The 13,821-nt window shown below is 27.9% G+C and overlaps 1 protein-coding gene across 1 annotated transcript in view; it reads left to right on the top strand.

Annotated features, from left to right (window-relative positions):
* The first annotated feature begins 541 nt into the window (after positions 1–541).
* LOC111027877 overlaps positions 542–13,821 on the top strand; it is a 49,098-nt gene continuing 35,818 nt past the window's right edge. Inside the window, exon 1 of the mRNA XM_022306358.1 lies at positions 542–1,249. Coding sequence (XP_022162050.1) covers positions 1,128–1,249 — 122 coding nt within the window. The 5' untranslated portion in view covers positions 542–1,127. The remainder of the gene's footprint in view (positions 1,250–13,821) is intronic.

Genomic DNA, 13,821 nt, shown 5'->3' with positions numbered 1-13,821 from the left:
TATATTATATTATTATATGTACCTAAATATGTAGGTGTACTGCTGCTATATAGTCACAGCGGTAATCATTTTGCAGAATATAGGTGCTCTTATTTTTTTTCCTCGTGTTGTAAACGAAATATCCCACTGTTTAAATGTTCAGAGATTTTTTTTGTTGACTTTAATGGTAGAAAAATCAATATAGACAGTACATCCTATACGAATGCAAAAATAATATCGATCGGTTTAGGTACAAAACGCACGCATATACGTATACGTAAATCTCGCAGTGGCTGTGGTGTTGCCGCTAATTAGCAATTAATGTCAATTTTTTTTTTTTATTGTTTTCAAGGTATCCCAAACACGTTTATTTTACAATCGCCAGCGCGCGCGCGTATATTCATAATCATAATGCATGTGAATATAATATATACACATAAATAATGATGATGGCCAGTAGGGGGCAAAAAGGGCAACTGGTATTATGTATACATATAGGTACTGTCAGTTGCGAATGAAAACAAGTGGCGAGCGCTTCTAAAAAAAAAAATAATAATACTAACTAAAAAATTATTTAAAACAATATTTGAGAATAATCTTAGATTTAATATAGTACAGTTCGCGTAAAATCGTGTTTGGGATTTCGATTGAATATTTTTGGTTCTTTGCTCAATTGCAGTTCGCGCATTGTATAAAATATATTATATTATTATTAATAACCCGCTATTACCTATACCTGGACGAATTGCGATCGGATTACGTATGTGTCGTTGTCGTTAAAAAATAAAAATTAACTGTTAAAATTCCGATAATATTGTTTTTGCGACTGCAGCCTATATATACCTACTTGTCAGTATATACACTATACTATATATGTATACCCAAGTTGTAATTATTATTTATCATCGAAATAGTCGGTTATCTCGAGTGTCACCGCCACCGCTACCGCCGCCGTCGTCTGCGACTTTACTTCCTACCTCTTGGCTCTTATAACGTTTAATACCAACCAACCAACCAACTCACTTCTATGCTATAGATACCTACCTATAATACACCGTCAACCCATCATCGCGGCTTTACGATCGTTCGACGTAAATAAAATAATTACTATAATCCTTTGAACGATCGTCACCACCGCCTCCGCCGTCATGTTGATCGTCGCCGCTGTCGAATTCACCATGGTGTCCGTTTGCATGTTCGCGTCCAGCGCCGGCGTGGCGATCGCCGTCGTCGCCGTCATAGCGTACACCGTGTACGGCAGGCTCAACAGGTGAGTGCTATTTTGGACTACATTTGAAATACAAAATGCATGCGTAGGGTGTATCCCAAGTCGAATTTGTGTGCCGTGTGTGTGTGTGTGCGTAGGGGGGGAGGGAGTTGAGTAGAAGTTTTTAAACACTGACTTTTTTGTGAAATGTATGTTTAGTGTAGGTATAGTGTACAATATATATTATGAGTAATACAACTTAGATTTTTGATGTTATGGGCTATATTAACATATTATTACCACGTTTTTTAAAACAAAAGATAACATATTAGTTTTTATAAATAAATAAATTTTTTTTGAAATCAAGTTGTGTAATTACATATAATACACGGGAATCAATATATGTTCTATATTTTATACATTACATACTTAATATACGTATGATACTGGCATTTTTTAATTAAGATATACGCATGCCCATATAATTATATATCTTGTTAGTAGTTACAGGGGAGTGTCTAGAACTATTTTGTTGGTCTGCTCAAGAGTATATTTTTAGGAAAGCCGTTATGAAATCAGCTCACCCTCCCCCCCCAAAAAAAAAAAAACATTATAAAAGTTGGTATTGGCTCAATTTAAATTGACAGTTTGCCAGACCCCATAAACATGCCTATATATTATTAGCTGAAACAGCAATACATTAATTTATTAAATAAGCATAAATTACTATTATAAGTGAGCACGGCCGGCGGTCTTAATATTACACATAATTATTGTTATTGTTGTCACTTGTCGCGCATCGGATTCTAACCAATAACTTCCGAGTCCCCCTCGCGTTAAAATCGACCAAATAATAACAATATATAAGTGTATAATAGTGTAAGCTTACAAAATTATGTTTATTCAGCAATCAGCTGTGTCCGTCTCGCACTCTATGAAACAAAATATAATTATCTAAAGATTTTAAATTATATTCCAAGACAACAAATTTGGAATTAGTCATTTTAAGTTTTTTAAATTTATTTGCATGCGCCAATAAGGAAAAACTAAAAAACACAAAAAATTAAGTTCAAAGAGACTTTTCATCTTATACAACGCATAATTTATAACATTTGTTTATGATATGGTATACGCTGTTTGTATACCTATAATAGTATAATACCCTATAGCTGTATTAAAGTCCATATATAGCACACGCTATTGCTTACTATAATACCTATTAATCGGAGATGACGAGTGACTGCGAAACCGAACTTGTTCTTTTCTTAGGGTTTGATTCCGCAGGACATATTTTGTATATTACGAATTATGATGGTTTTGTCTGCTGAAATTCGGCATTGTTAGTTTTCGTTCTGACGATACAAATATTTTTGTATTAAATTTAGATGTTTTATCAATATAATTATCACATAAATAAATAATAATCACATACAATTTTTAGCGTCTCATCATCAATTTTTAGTAAAAGTGTGTAATAATATATGAGCCAGAAGAATCAATATGTAAAAAAGCGGGTAAGTCGATGTCGCTCTGCTGCACTTTAAGTGTCTAAGAGGTTACTGTAAAGGATGGTATTAAATTTGAATTCAATGATATGATATCATTGTATACGAAAAATGATTCTGAACGGAGTCGGTATGTTAGTCTAGGTATTTTATATTGTTATTACTTATTATTATTATGGTAGCCGGTAGATTGAATTAATATTATTTTTAAATTATCACTGATGCTGGAAAAATGTTAAATATACCTATGTAAAATTGGGCTGCTTTGGAACCGAATTACAACGAAATGAATTTGTGTTAATATGCAATTTTGTCCAAACTTGAACTTAAAATATCTGTAAAAAAAAAAAAAACCGTGTTTATAAATTTCTTAGATATTTTAGTTTTGGAAAAAACTGCTAAAGTTTAACCTTGTTTTAAATTGTCAATCCTTAGCTATACAAATTGAAAATTTTATACATTTTTAACTACAAAATCATTTTCAATTTTCAATTTGATAAATATTGTCAACATTTGAACTTTAAATGCTTATAAAAAAAAATCATGGCTATGTATTTTTAATATTTTTCAATTGCTCTAGTAACAATATATTATTAAGAATCTTGTATTAAATGTTCATGCTTTTTAACCCAACTGATAAAATTGACATTTATAGAAAATGTCTGTCAACAGCTTAAAACGAGTCAAAATATTTTGAATATTTTATCAAGTATATGAATTGATGAAATAAGCATTTGGTGTAAATTTTAAGTGTCTACAGTAATTTGTTTTTGAATTTCAAGAAAATAAGAAAATCGCTACAAGAGAAATCTTGTGAATATCCTGTTGTAAAAATTTCAACTTTAAACGCTTATAAAAAATTGACTTTCCGGTAGAATTTTTTTTTTTTGATAAAGGTAAGGAATTTAAGAATTTAAGAATTTTGAAAAATTTGTAAGGAATCTTGTATTCAATTTTTAAATTTTTGCGTAAAAATTCCCGTTTGCAACTAGGTTCACTTTCCTACCAGAAAAGTTGCTGTTGAAGAAAATCGAAGCACTTTTACTGCAAGAAACCTTGATGACAGACATACACAAAAAAAAAAAAAAATATAAAAACACACATCGTTGAAAAATCAATACATTCATCGTTGCGCTCAGAATCTAAAAGTTCGGTGGAGTTGATATCCGGAGCAATCAATAAGTTTCTTACATGTAAAAATGTAATTTTGGCTGAATTGATATAATATGCCCCCTTTTTCACCGTACAGGACATGTGCAAGTGGCATTTTCCGATTGTAAACATCGGCTCCCCCCCGAACAGCTGCAGTTGTTCAACGCAATTCATTGGATTTTGCACTTTGCTATTGTGTAAATATATTGCACGTTGTATATAATTATGGTACCTAGTACCTAGGTACTTATATTAACTATGTGTGCAAAATTGAAAACACCTTAGAACACGGTTTATTTCAATACTGCAGGTATTACCTTCATAGTTATTGGAAAGTATATAGTTTAACAGTTAGGTTTATCATTTTTTTCCCACAAAACTAAACATTCAGAATTTTTAAAATATATATGAATAAGTTTGTTATTATATGCATATAGCAAATGTAGTAACTAGGTACTATAAATTCCATATTTCGATGATTATGTTTATGATTAGTGATTATAGTAGAAACTATAAACTTTAATATGATGTTATTATTTACATTTTATTTCGAATGTTGTGTGAATTACTGTATAACTCGTAAGAAAATCACATATTTTCAATAACTTCTATTTATAAATACATTAGTATATATTATAGGTATTAGTTATAACTATATTTCAAATATACTTTTAACTTTTGAGTTTTAAAGGCTTAACTATATTTTTCATATATTTTTACTGAAATATAATGAATAACCTAATTATAGACAAGGAATGAGATTTAATGTCGGGTTTTACAACTTTACAAGATAAGTTTAAAATGATTGAGGGCTACTGAAAATTACACAAAACTCTTTCCGTATTTTATATCATCATGTCAATACACATATAATATATGACTTTAGTTCTAACTTGTATATATTTTATTATTTTATTAAAATACATGTAAGTAGTGCATACTCACACCCGTAAATTGTGTGGCCCATGTCTTATAACAAATGTACAACATGTAAATTTTTTTTCAAGAGAACAAATATTGTGTTGTTACATTTAGTATTAAAGTGAGTTTATCTATCGTCAAACTTAAAGGTAAGAATATTAGATGTGTGATTGTGCGTGGGTATTTTCACGATATTTCAATTTCTAAGATAATTTTGAGTACCCACCTAAAATATTGCAATTTAAAATGATCATAACTAGCTTAAAAATTCAAATATTGTAAAATAATTATGTATAAACACATATAATATTCCGATCTTAAGTTTGATAATAGATAAACTCACTCTAATACAACACATACTATTTTGTTCAGCTAAACGCAAATATAGTATAGCCTATATACTTACTACAAGGTTGTATGTTTGTAAGACGAAGACAGGACAGCGGCTTTTAAGTCCTCTTAAGTCTGCCAGGGTTTCAAATCAATCGATATCTAAATCATTATCAATTCCATCGAATAAGTATTTAAATAGTTGTGTATTATTATGTGTATTTTAGTTAATTTCAAGAAAAAAAATCAATATAATATATTTAGGTACCTACCTATTATATTATTGTTACAGGTATAGTTGCGTGACGCATGTAGTTTTAACGTTTTCAAGTGTAATAAAATAATACGATATGACATGTTTATTCTACGTGAAAATAAGAGATAAGTTTTGATGATATTATCCCTACTATACAAGGCTGCAGTATTGCGTTATTAATGTTACCTAACTTGTATACGATAAGTCAAAATGGTACTAATATAAATTAGGTAGAACCATATAATGTTATTATATACCTTAGTTACTAAAACGTTTTTTAAAAATGCATGATTAAGCAAAATTATTTCAACCTTATAAATTATAACTTATAATACTATTAGTTGGAGTTTTGTTGTTGATGAGCGCGTATCTACGTACAGTTGTTTTAAACGAATGTGTGGTGTCAAAATGTTTTCAATATGATAGAATCGATAAATCATCATCGATTAGTTAAAATCACAGTTTTCCAATGCCTACATATTCTCGCAGAATTTTTGAATTGACAAAATACATTTTGAAACAATATATTCATGTATAATGTATACATCAAATTTTTTTGATATATAATAAACTATCATTATTTTCGTTTGGATTTTCTATAAGAATATAGAGATTTTTATTGTAAACATCATTACTCAATTTTGGTTAGGTTATAATGTGCTTTATTTAAAATATTATTATTTCACTTTGTCTTGTATCATTGTAATCGTATAAATACCGCTTGTCTATGAAAACAATGTAGGTACTCATAAAAGGTGAAGTTTTCGAGTATGCGGAAAATACAAGAGCTAAAAATTTGTTAGTTGCAGGAATTTATTACTCAATAGTTTAGTATCATTTCCCTCAAACAAAATTCCAAAATATGTATAGGGTACCTACTGATTAATATAAGTAACTGAGTTATAGAGTGTACCCTGTTTTTGTGGACACATGGTATATCACATAAAAAATATAAAATCATTTGATAATTTAAGTATATAACTTGTATCTACTTATTGAAATGAAAGCCAAATAAATAAATATTGGAATCTAAATGCTAATTGGTTAGACAGTCTACGAAAATAGTACACCTACCAATAATTATGAAAACCGCTATAAATGCTCTAATAAACACGGTAATTTAGGAATATCAAAAACAAGTAATTACTTTAAAAAAAGCGTTTATTGTGTGTTATTTAGTACTATCTTATGCAAATTCCTTATTTTTACGGTATTATAATACTAATGTACTAGAATATTTTTAACAAGACACGTATTTCTCATGTGGCCAATATATATATTGTATATTATTATTAATAATATATTACGCAAGTTACATAATATTAATACAATAATATGTATTTGCCAGGCACATGCTGCATTACACACTTCTGTATGATATATTATATTGCACTATTTGCACTTATGTATAATATATTAATATGTATTATATTATTACAACAATTTATAAGCAAAATGTTTTATTGACTGAAAAGTTTTCATAGTAATATTTGACAAAAGAAAAAGTGTCAAGATAAGATTTGTTTCTGTATCGACCGCATACACGGGCATGTGTAATACGCATGAAGCACAAATATGAAAAATATTAAATTACGGTTTGCAAACAAAGTTAGCATCTTGTATCATTGCGAAGGTTTGGTGTTACCGTTTCGTTCCGGGTATCCGGGTATCAGTAACCTTCGTGGGGCCAACCGTAAAGACCCAGTTAGACAAGTTTTGTGATAGTTATTAGTTCCTATACATAATATATTAATTTTGTTCAGGGTAAAATATGTTTATTCTGTACATCATAACATTTAACCGGAAATTCAGGAACAAAATTAACATACGTACCTATAATAAAATAATATTATATAAATACAGTATATATATATATTGTATAAACAAGTAATTATACGAAGTAAATTTAGCGTAATTGAATGAGAAAAAAATCGTCCCTTATAATTTATAAAGGATATTTTTTTTCATAAAGTAATAAATATTTTTCAATATTTTACCCATGCACACATCAACCCTATTGGTAATAAATTAGAGCTGGGATTTAGATGCATTTTTCATTGTATTTTTTTTAATGCCAACTACGCGATACTCGCTTTATAAAATATACCTACGATTCTTGCATTTTTGATTCAGAATAAGAAGTTTTTATTTGACATTTTTTTTTGGAGTTTTTCACAAATTTTAACTCTAGTAATTTTCTATTTTTTATCTAGAGCATTTTAGGGGTTTAGAGCATTTAACACTAAAAGCTTGAATTTTAAAATTTTATTTTAAGAATTTCACTTAACAATGTAACTTAATGGCATGTTAAGAGGACGTTACACCCTCACGTCTTAGAAACACGTAACACAGCAAATTGTACGCTCAGCAGATCACGTTTAGCTCTGTTTGTTTAAAAATTAGAACGAGGTGACTTCTTATACAATTTAAAGGTAAGAATATTGTCTAGTGAATATCAAAGGTTTTTTTTAATTTAAATTTTAAAGCAAATTATGAGTATTTTAAATTGTTTATGTTCCTCGTTTGTTATCCGAGGGTAAAGCGTTCTCTTAATAAGGTTTATTTTATACCTAATAGAATTGTATTAATCATAATTTTTTCAACGAATCTGTACGATTTGTTAAATCATTATTAGAAGTGTAGAGTGACGATGGCAAACTAAACGAGAATAATTCTTTCTTCAGATTAAAAGTCCATATGGTAGACGTGAAATTGTGCAGTCCTACAAGACTTTTTTTGAATTAAATGAAACATTTTTGATTCAAAACTTGTTAAAATTGAAGAAAACTAATTGTATTTTAGGGGTGCATTGTTTTGAATTATTATAGGGCGCTAAGAATTGTTTAGGGCATTTTTGGGCTTATTTCAGGGCATTAAATTTACAGCCGTAATAATGATTTACTCAACAATAAGTTATATTAATTCTTTACACATAGTTAAAACATCGTTGAAATTCGTTACATACTCGTATAAAATATGATACCCAAGTTGTAAAATATGCATGTATACAAGTATACACTTAAATTTGCAGACAATAAACCTATAACTTAATTATTTTTCTTAAATTTTTATTTTTAAATAAGCATGTGGATTTTCTTTTTAATTTAAACGTTAAAACATTATAATTTAATAGCGGTGGAATGATAATGTTATTTTCAAGGGAAACCTTGAACTAAATTGAATATAATATTTTATATAATATTATTTTACGTATCGTCATAATACCCTAAAACTTAGATTTTATTATTTTAATGAGAATTTCAATGTCATAGGTATATACATTTTTATACTACTATCTTTATTTATCGTATGTTTTTCAAAACAAATTATTTTTTCTTTCAAAACCTAACATAATATTTTGTCATGTAAGTAAAATAACTAAAAACTTTGTACATTCTTGAAGTTCATTTCTATTGAAAATGTATTCAATTTTTTAATATTAAGTGTCTAACCAATTTTTCTTCTTTTCCTTTGTCGATCATAGCTTCACTACCAACTATATGAGGCGACCACCTTTGTTAATATTTATATTTTAAAATATTTTAATTGATTATGTTACTAAATATTAATTCAATATTTGTTGTAGGCGTGTGTATTTAAAATATGTATAGTTTTTACTTACATTATTTAATTTTTATTATTTTCCAATGAGAATAGTTAGTTATGTAGATCAATGATCCAGTTATTTAAATGAATAATTAAAGAACTTACACTTAAATTGTATGAAATAATAATAACAATAATAACATTAATAATATTGTTTCATGAAAAAACATTGGGGTTGTAAAGACTAAAGAGTTTTATAACAACTAATGCATTTAATACCAACATAATAATATAAGAACATATAATAGTTTGTAGAAGGAATATATTTTCTTAATACATATTGTAGATATTATGTAGGTACATATGTATAATAAAGTTATTTAACACAAATAAATATTTTATAATTTGTTCATAAGTAAGGATAAACTATGTAATTGATGTTTTGATAAACCAAGGTATATCTAGAATAATATAATGAAAACCAGTGTTTAAAATAATATTTACATTTCAAAAATAGATATGGTAAACTCTTATTTGTTATTTCACATAGTCGCGATCACAAGAGGTTAACTAATATACATAGTAATATGGGCCTTACTTTTACTTGCAAAATGGTATCGTTGTATGAAAAATGTCTTTATAAATAAAAATTAAGTGAAAATGTAAATTATATTCATGCGGTTATCAGTTTTTGAATTAATCAGTTACAAGAAAAAAAAAATCAATTTTGTGAAAAATACTCCCGTCTTTCCATCATCTCCCGTATATTATGAAACATTGACCTCTTTCCAAGTAATACTAGATTTAATTTTCTACCAGAAATCAAAGCTTAATATTCGAGTATTTGTACAACTTCAGAAGGTGATGAGTGATGACGGACACAGGGTCACGCAAAATAAGATTAAAAAAACACCCCACTCTAAAACCAATACCTACATTCATAGCTCCACTCTGAATTTGTTGTCACAGGGAGGGGGTATATTACTTGGATCACCCTATGTAAATATATCACTGAAATGAATGCTTATTAAGTGAATAAGAATTAATATGCTGGTTTACATGCACCTAAAATTGTAGGATTAAAAGTAATGTTTATCGGACATATTTTATTCTATTATTCATATTATGTCTCCCATGATCGAAACATGATGTATCATAGATACTATCACGAATATATATACAACCGTAGGTATTTGTTATAGGTTCACTGATTTTTCCTCCAAAATTTGTATTAATTCGCAGAAAGCTCTTTAAATACATTTTTTAATGCCAGAGTCTGAATCCATTTGAAATTACAATTTCAATGAATTGAAAAAGCTCCAAATTCAACTCCTGAACTAACTTAATGCATCACATTAGCTTATTGTACATTATCGATTGCATAATATAAACGTTGATACTTAGCAGTTACGTAGTATCGTTGATTATAATCAATGGTCTTATGAACTTACGAGTACCTTTACAACTCACTTTTGCCTACCTATTTAGTTATCTAATAACGTTTAAAGTTTAAACATGGTATACTATGGGTATTAATTAAATGGTGTAATTACTTTCATGATTGATCAATTTAATATTTAGTATATTTGATATTTATGGAACAATATTTTTATATTTCAGTTTAAGTTTCACTTTTTAAAATTGAAAATTGAAAACTTAGTTTGCAATTAGAAAATTAAAAATTAATTGTGATATCACCTAGTTAATATTACCTATGGAATATGGATTATACTGATAATAGATTGTTGGTAAATATCATATAATCTACATACCAGGTGATCCATTTAACAAGAGGCAATCATTATTTCAAAAACTATTAATGTTTTTTAAAACTCGTTATAATTTTTGATCCCTTTTTAAATTTTTTTGTGTCGACATGCGTTTTTATTCTTTATTTCAGATCAGAATATTTTTTGTATCATAATATAATCATTTATATTTTTCTTAATTTATTAAACAATATTTGGATTTGAGGTCCCAAGCGGAGAAAAATATATCAATTTTTACTTCAATCTATTTATTATTTAATATCGAAACTTCAAACCATTAAACTGTACAGAGGAATGAAACAATGACTAAATATTTTTTTTTAGGAATCACACAGTCGGTAAATTTAATTGTTGGGAAATATTTGTTAGAAAATATTTAAAGTAATTATTTAGAAATTATATACCATTATTATCATTGTTAAAAATATTATATTACCTATAAATTATAATATTTTTGTTACGCCCCATCATTGGTATACAAATGATAAACGTGACAAATGTACAAGCCGCACTTAATGATGTAGATGAAATCAATATTGTATTTTTACTATCTATAATTTCTAACATTGTTAAACATATACATTATACACCTATTATTTTTATATCGGTAATTCGATATGCAAACATACAAATCGTGGTAATAAATATTTTGAAATAAAACTTTTTTTGACTTTCACACGTGACAATGCTGTTAAATTGCGGCATGTAGTCCTGTTTTTTTTCCGTAGTGAAGGGAATGTTAGTGTCGAAATTGCAGTTATTTCTACCACGATTTTGATAATGAAAAGTGAAAGGTGAATGTCCCGAGCACGATCGTTATTGTTGCCGCATGCACGCGGTCATCAATTTTGATTTTTGATTCTGAGGGTTCTTATAAAATAATATAATTTTTTTATCTGACACATCTTATTATTTCAATTCTCTATTAAAATTAATAGTTACGCGTATTATACACTAGGTACTGCCTGTTATTATATACTATAATTTTGTTTAACATTCGTGATAAACTTATAGGACAAGTTGGAATATCCTCCAGTATGCAAGGTCAAAACAATAATACTAGTATCATTAATAGTATGTTACACAAGTAGAAAAAGTTTTGGGGTTGTTGTGTAACATTAATAGCCAATAGGTATACATGGTTATAATATGTAACGCGAATTAAGTTTTTGTATAAGTGTAAATTGAAAAATAAAACGTAAAATTGAATAGTACCCGCCTATTAACGTTTTTTTTTATGAAATCGATATCGTTTTAATAAATGTGTCTATGAGCAGGTAAGCACTAAGCAGGTCATAGTTAATTGATTTTGGTAGAATTGAATTTTAAAATAATATAATGTAAATGTTTAAAATTTACTTAACACTAGAACCTACCGACTACCATTGATTAATTTGATCCTACATTATATATTATGTACCTTTACGACCTATACGAAAGTGAATTTTGAATGTGATATTTCAATCGTTCAATTTTATACATTTAATACAGAATGTATTTACCTATATAAGTATAATACGACACGTAGTATACATTTGTACATTTATACAACTGTATACATTTGTGATTCCAATGATTCGCTCAGACTTAATAAATGTATATTGTGCAAACATATTTTTTTTATAATAAATATAAATATTAATTATACCAATAAATTATGTATTTAAATGTTTTTATTGATTTACAATGATACTGCAATAACTTATGGACGATAGGACTTATGGCTATAATAATTTTTTCAAGTGGTATAATTGAATTTTACGGCTGTATTTATTTATTATTCCCAAGTACTTTTAAAATGGCACTATTAAACAATAAAATGTTTTAACGCATTGCATATTATTAAACTCATCGTGGTAATAAATAATAATAATACGATTCATTGTTGAAAACTATTTGTGAATTTTCATATTTAATTTACATACTTTTGACTATGATTCGTAAATTAAAAAAAACTATATTTAAAGATTGCAGGGTAAGGTATATAATATACTACAAGCAGTTTACGATGCTCAGTCGTGAAATTTGACGGTTCCACACCCATTTGCTTTAACATTGTTCGTTAACTTAACATCTCCAGCTCTGGATTGTAGGCCACACGTGTAAAAATAATATAATAACTGTGTACTTAGACCCACGTATAAAGGTACAGCCGATGCCTTTTTCAGTACAATGGATGGCAATACTAATGTATATTTATAGTGTCATACCCACGTAGTAGTAAAAATATGCATGTAGGTAACCTGAATAATACAATAATTGTTTAGGCGAAACCTCCAAATACTGGGCCCTCTCGGTCGCTGACATTTTGTCCGCTGTTCGGAGGTGTCCGCGATTCGGAGATTTCGGTTTGTAGAAAATTCGTAGTTGAATCCCAAGAAATTTACCGCTATTCGGAGGTGTCCGTTAGGAGAAGTTTCGCTGTATATTGAATACATTATTTTTATTAAAGCACGAAATAGTTGCCCTTTGTTTATATGAAACATTACTGTGCAGCAGTGTAATGAAAACTTCCAAATGCAACAAAACAGTATCGAAGCGCATTACCCTGTTTCATTTTACATCGACGTATATCCTATATTACATATATATATATATATATTATACATAATAGTATAATACATATACCTGTTGTTTTCGAGCGACATGATACTATTTTAACGAATTGAATTACAATATTGAGTGTACTATCGATATACTTACTGTGTTATTTACTTTTCAGTTTTAATATTTATCTTTTCTTGCAAAGACTCAATGCAATGTAAATTTAATCAAATTTCAAACTAACTATATTTTTGCCAACATACTGCAATTTTCATTTTGAAATACCTATTTTACAAAAAACTATGTGTTAAATATATTAATATTTCGTACAATATATTTACCTATACTCCGATAATTATAATATATTGTAGAATTTCACAAATTAAAGTAACATTTTTCAAGATTATAATGTGTAAAAAGTTTCTATATTATGATGATTCACCAAGCCTGCTGAATGGGAATTTATCGTTTAATGATAAATTTATATTTTTTTCATGCCTACAGTACCTACTTGAAAATCACATTTTTTATTGTCTAATATAATATAGAAATATTTACTTTATAAACGCATATTTTAAAAGAGTGCAAACTTCTAGGTTTTTTAATTTTTAT

Source organism: Myzus persicae, unplaced genomic scaffold (genome assembly GCF_001856785.1).
Source record: "Myzus persicae strain clone G006 unplaced genomic scaffold, MPER_G0061.0, whole genome shotgun sequence".
NCBI lineage: Eukaryota > Metazoa > Arthropoda > Insecta > Hemiptera > Aphididae > Myzus > Myzus persicae.
The sequence above is the reverse complement of the archived record's forward strand: the minus strand, read 5'-3'. Positions and strand labels throughout refer to the sequence as shown.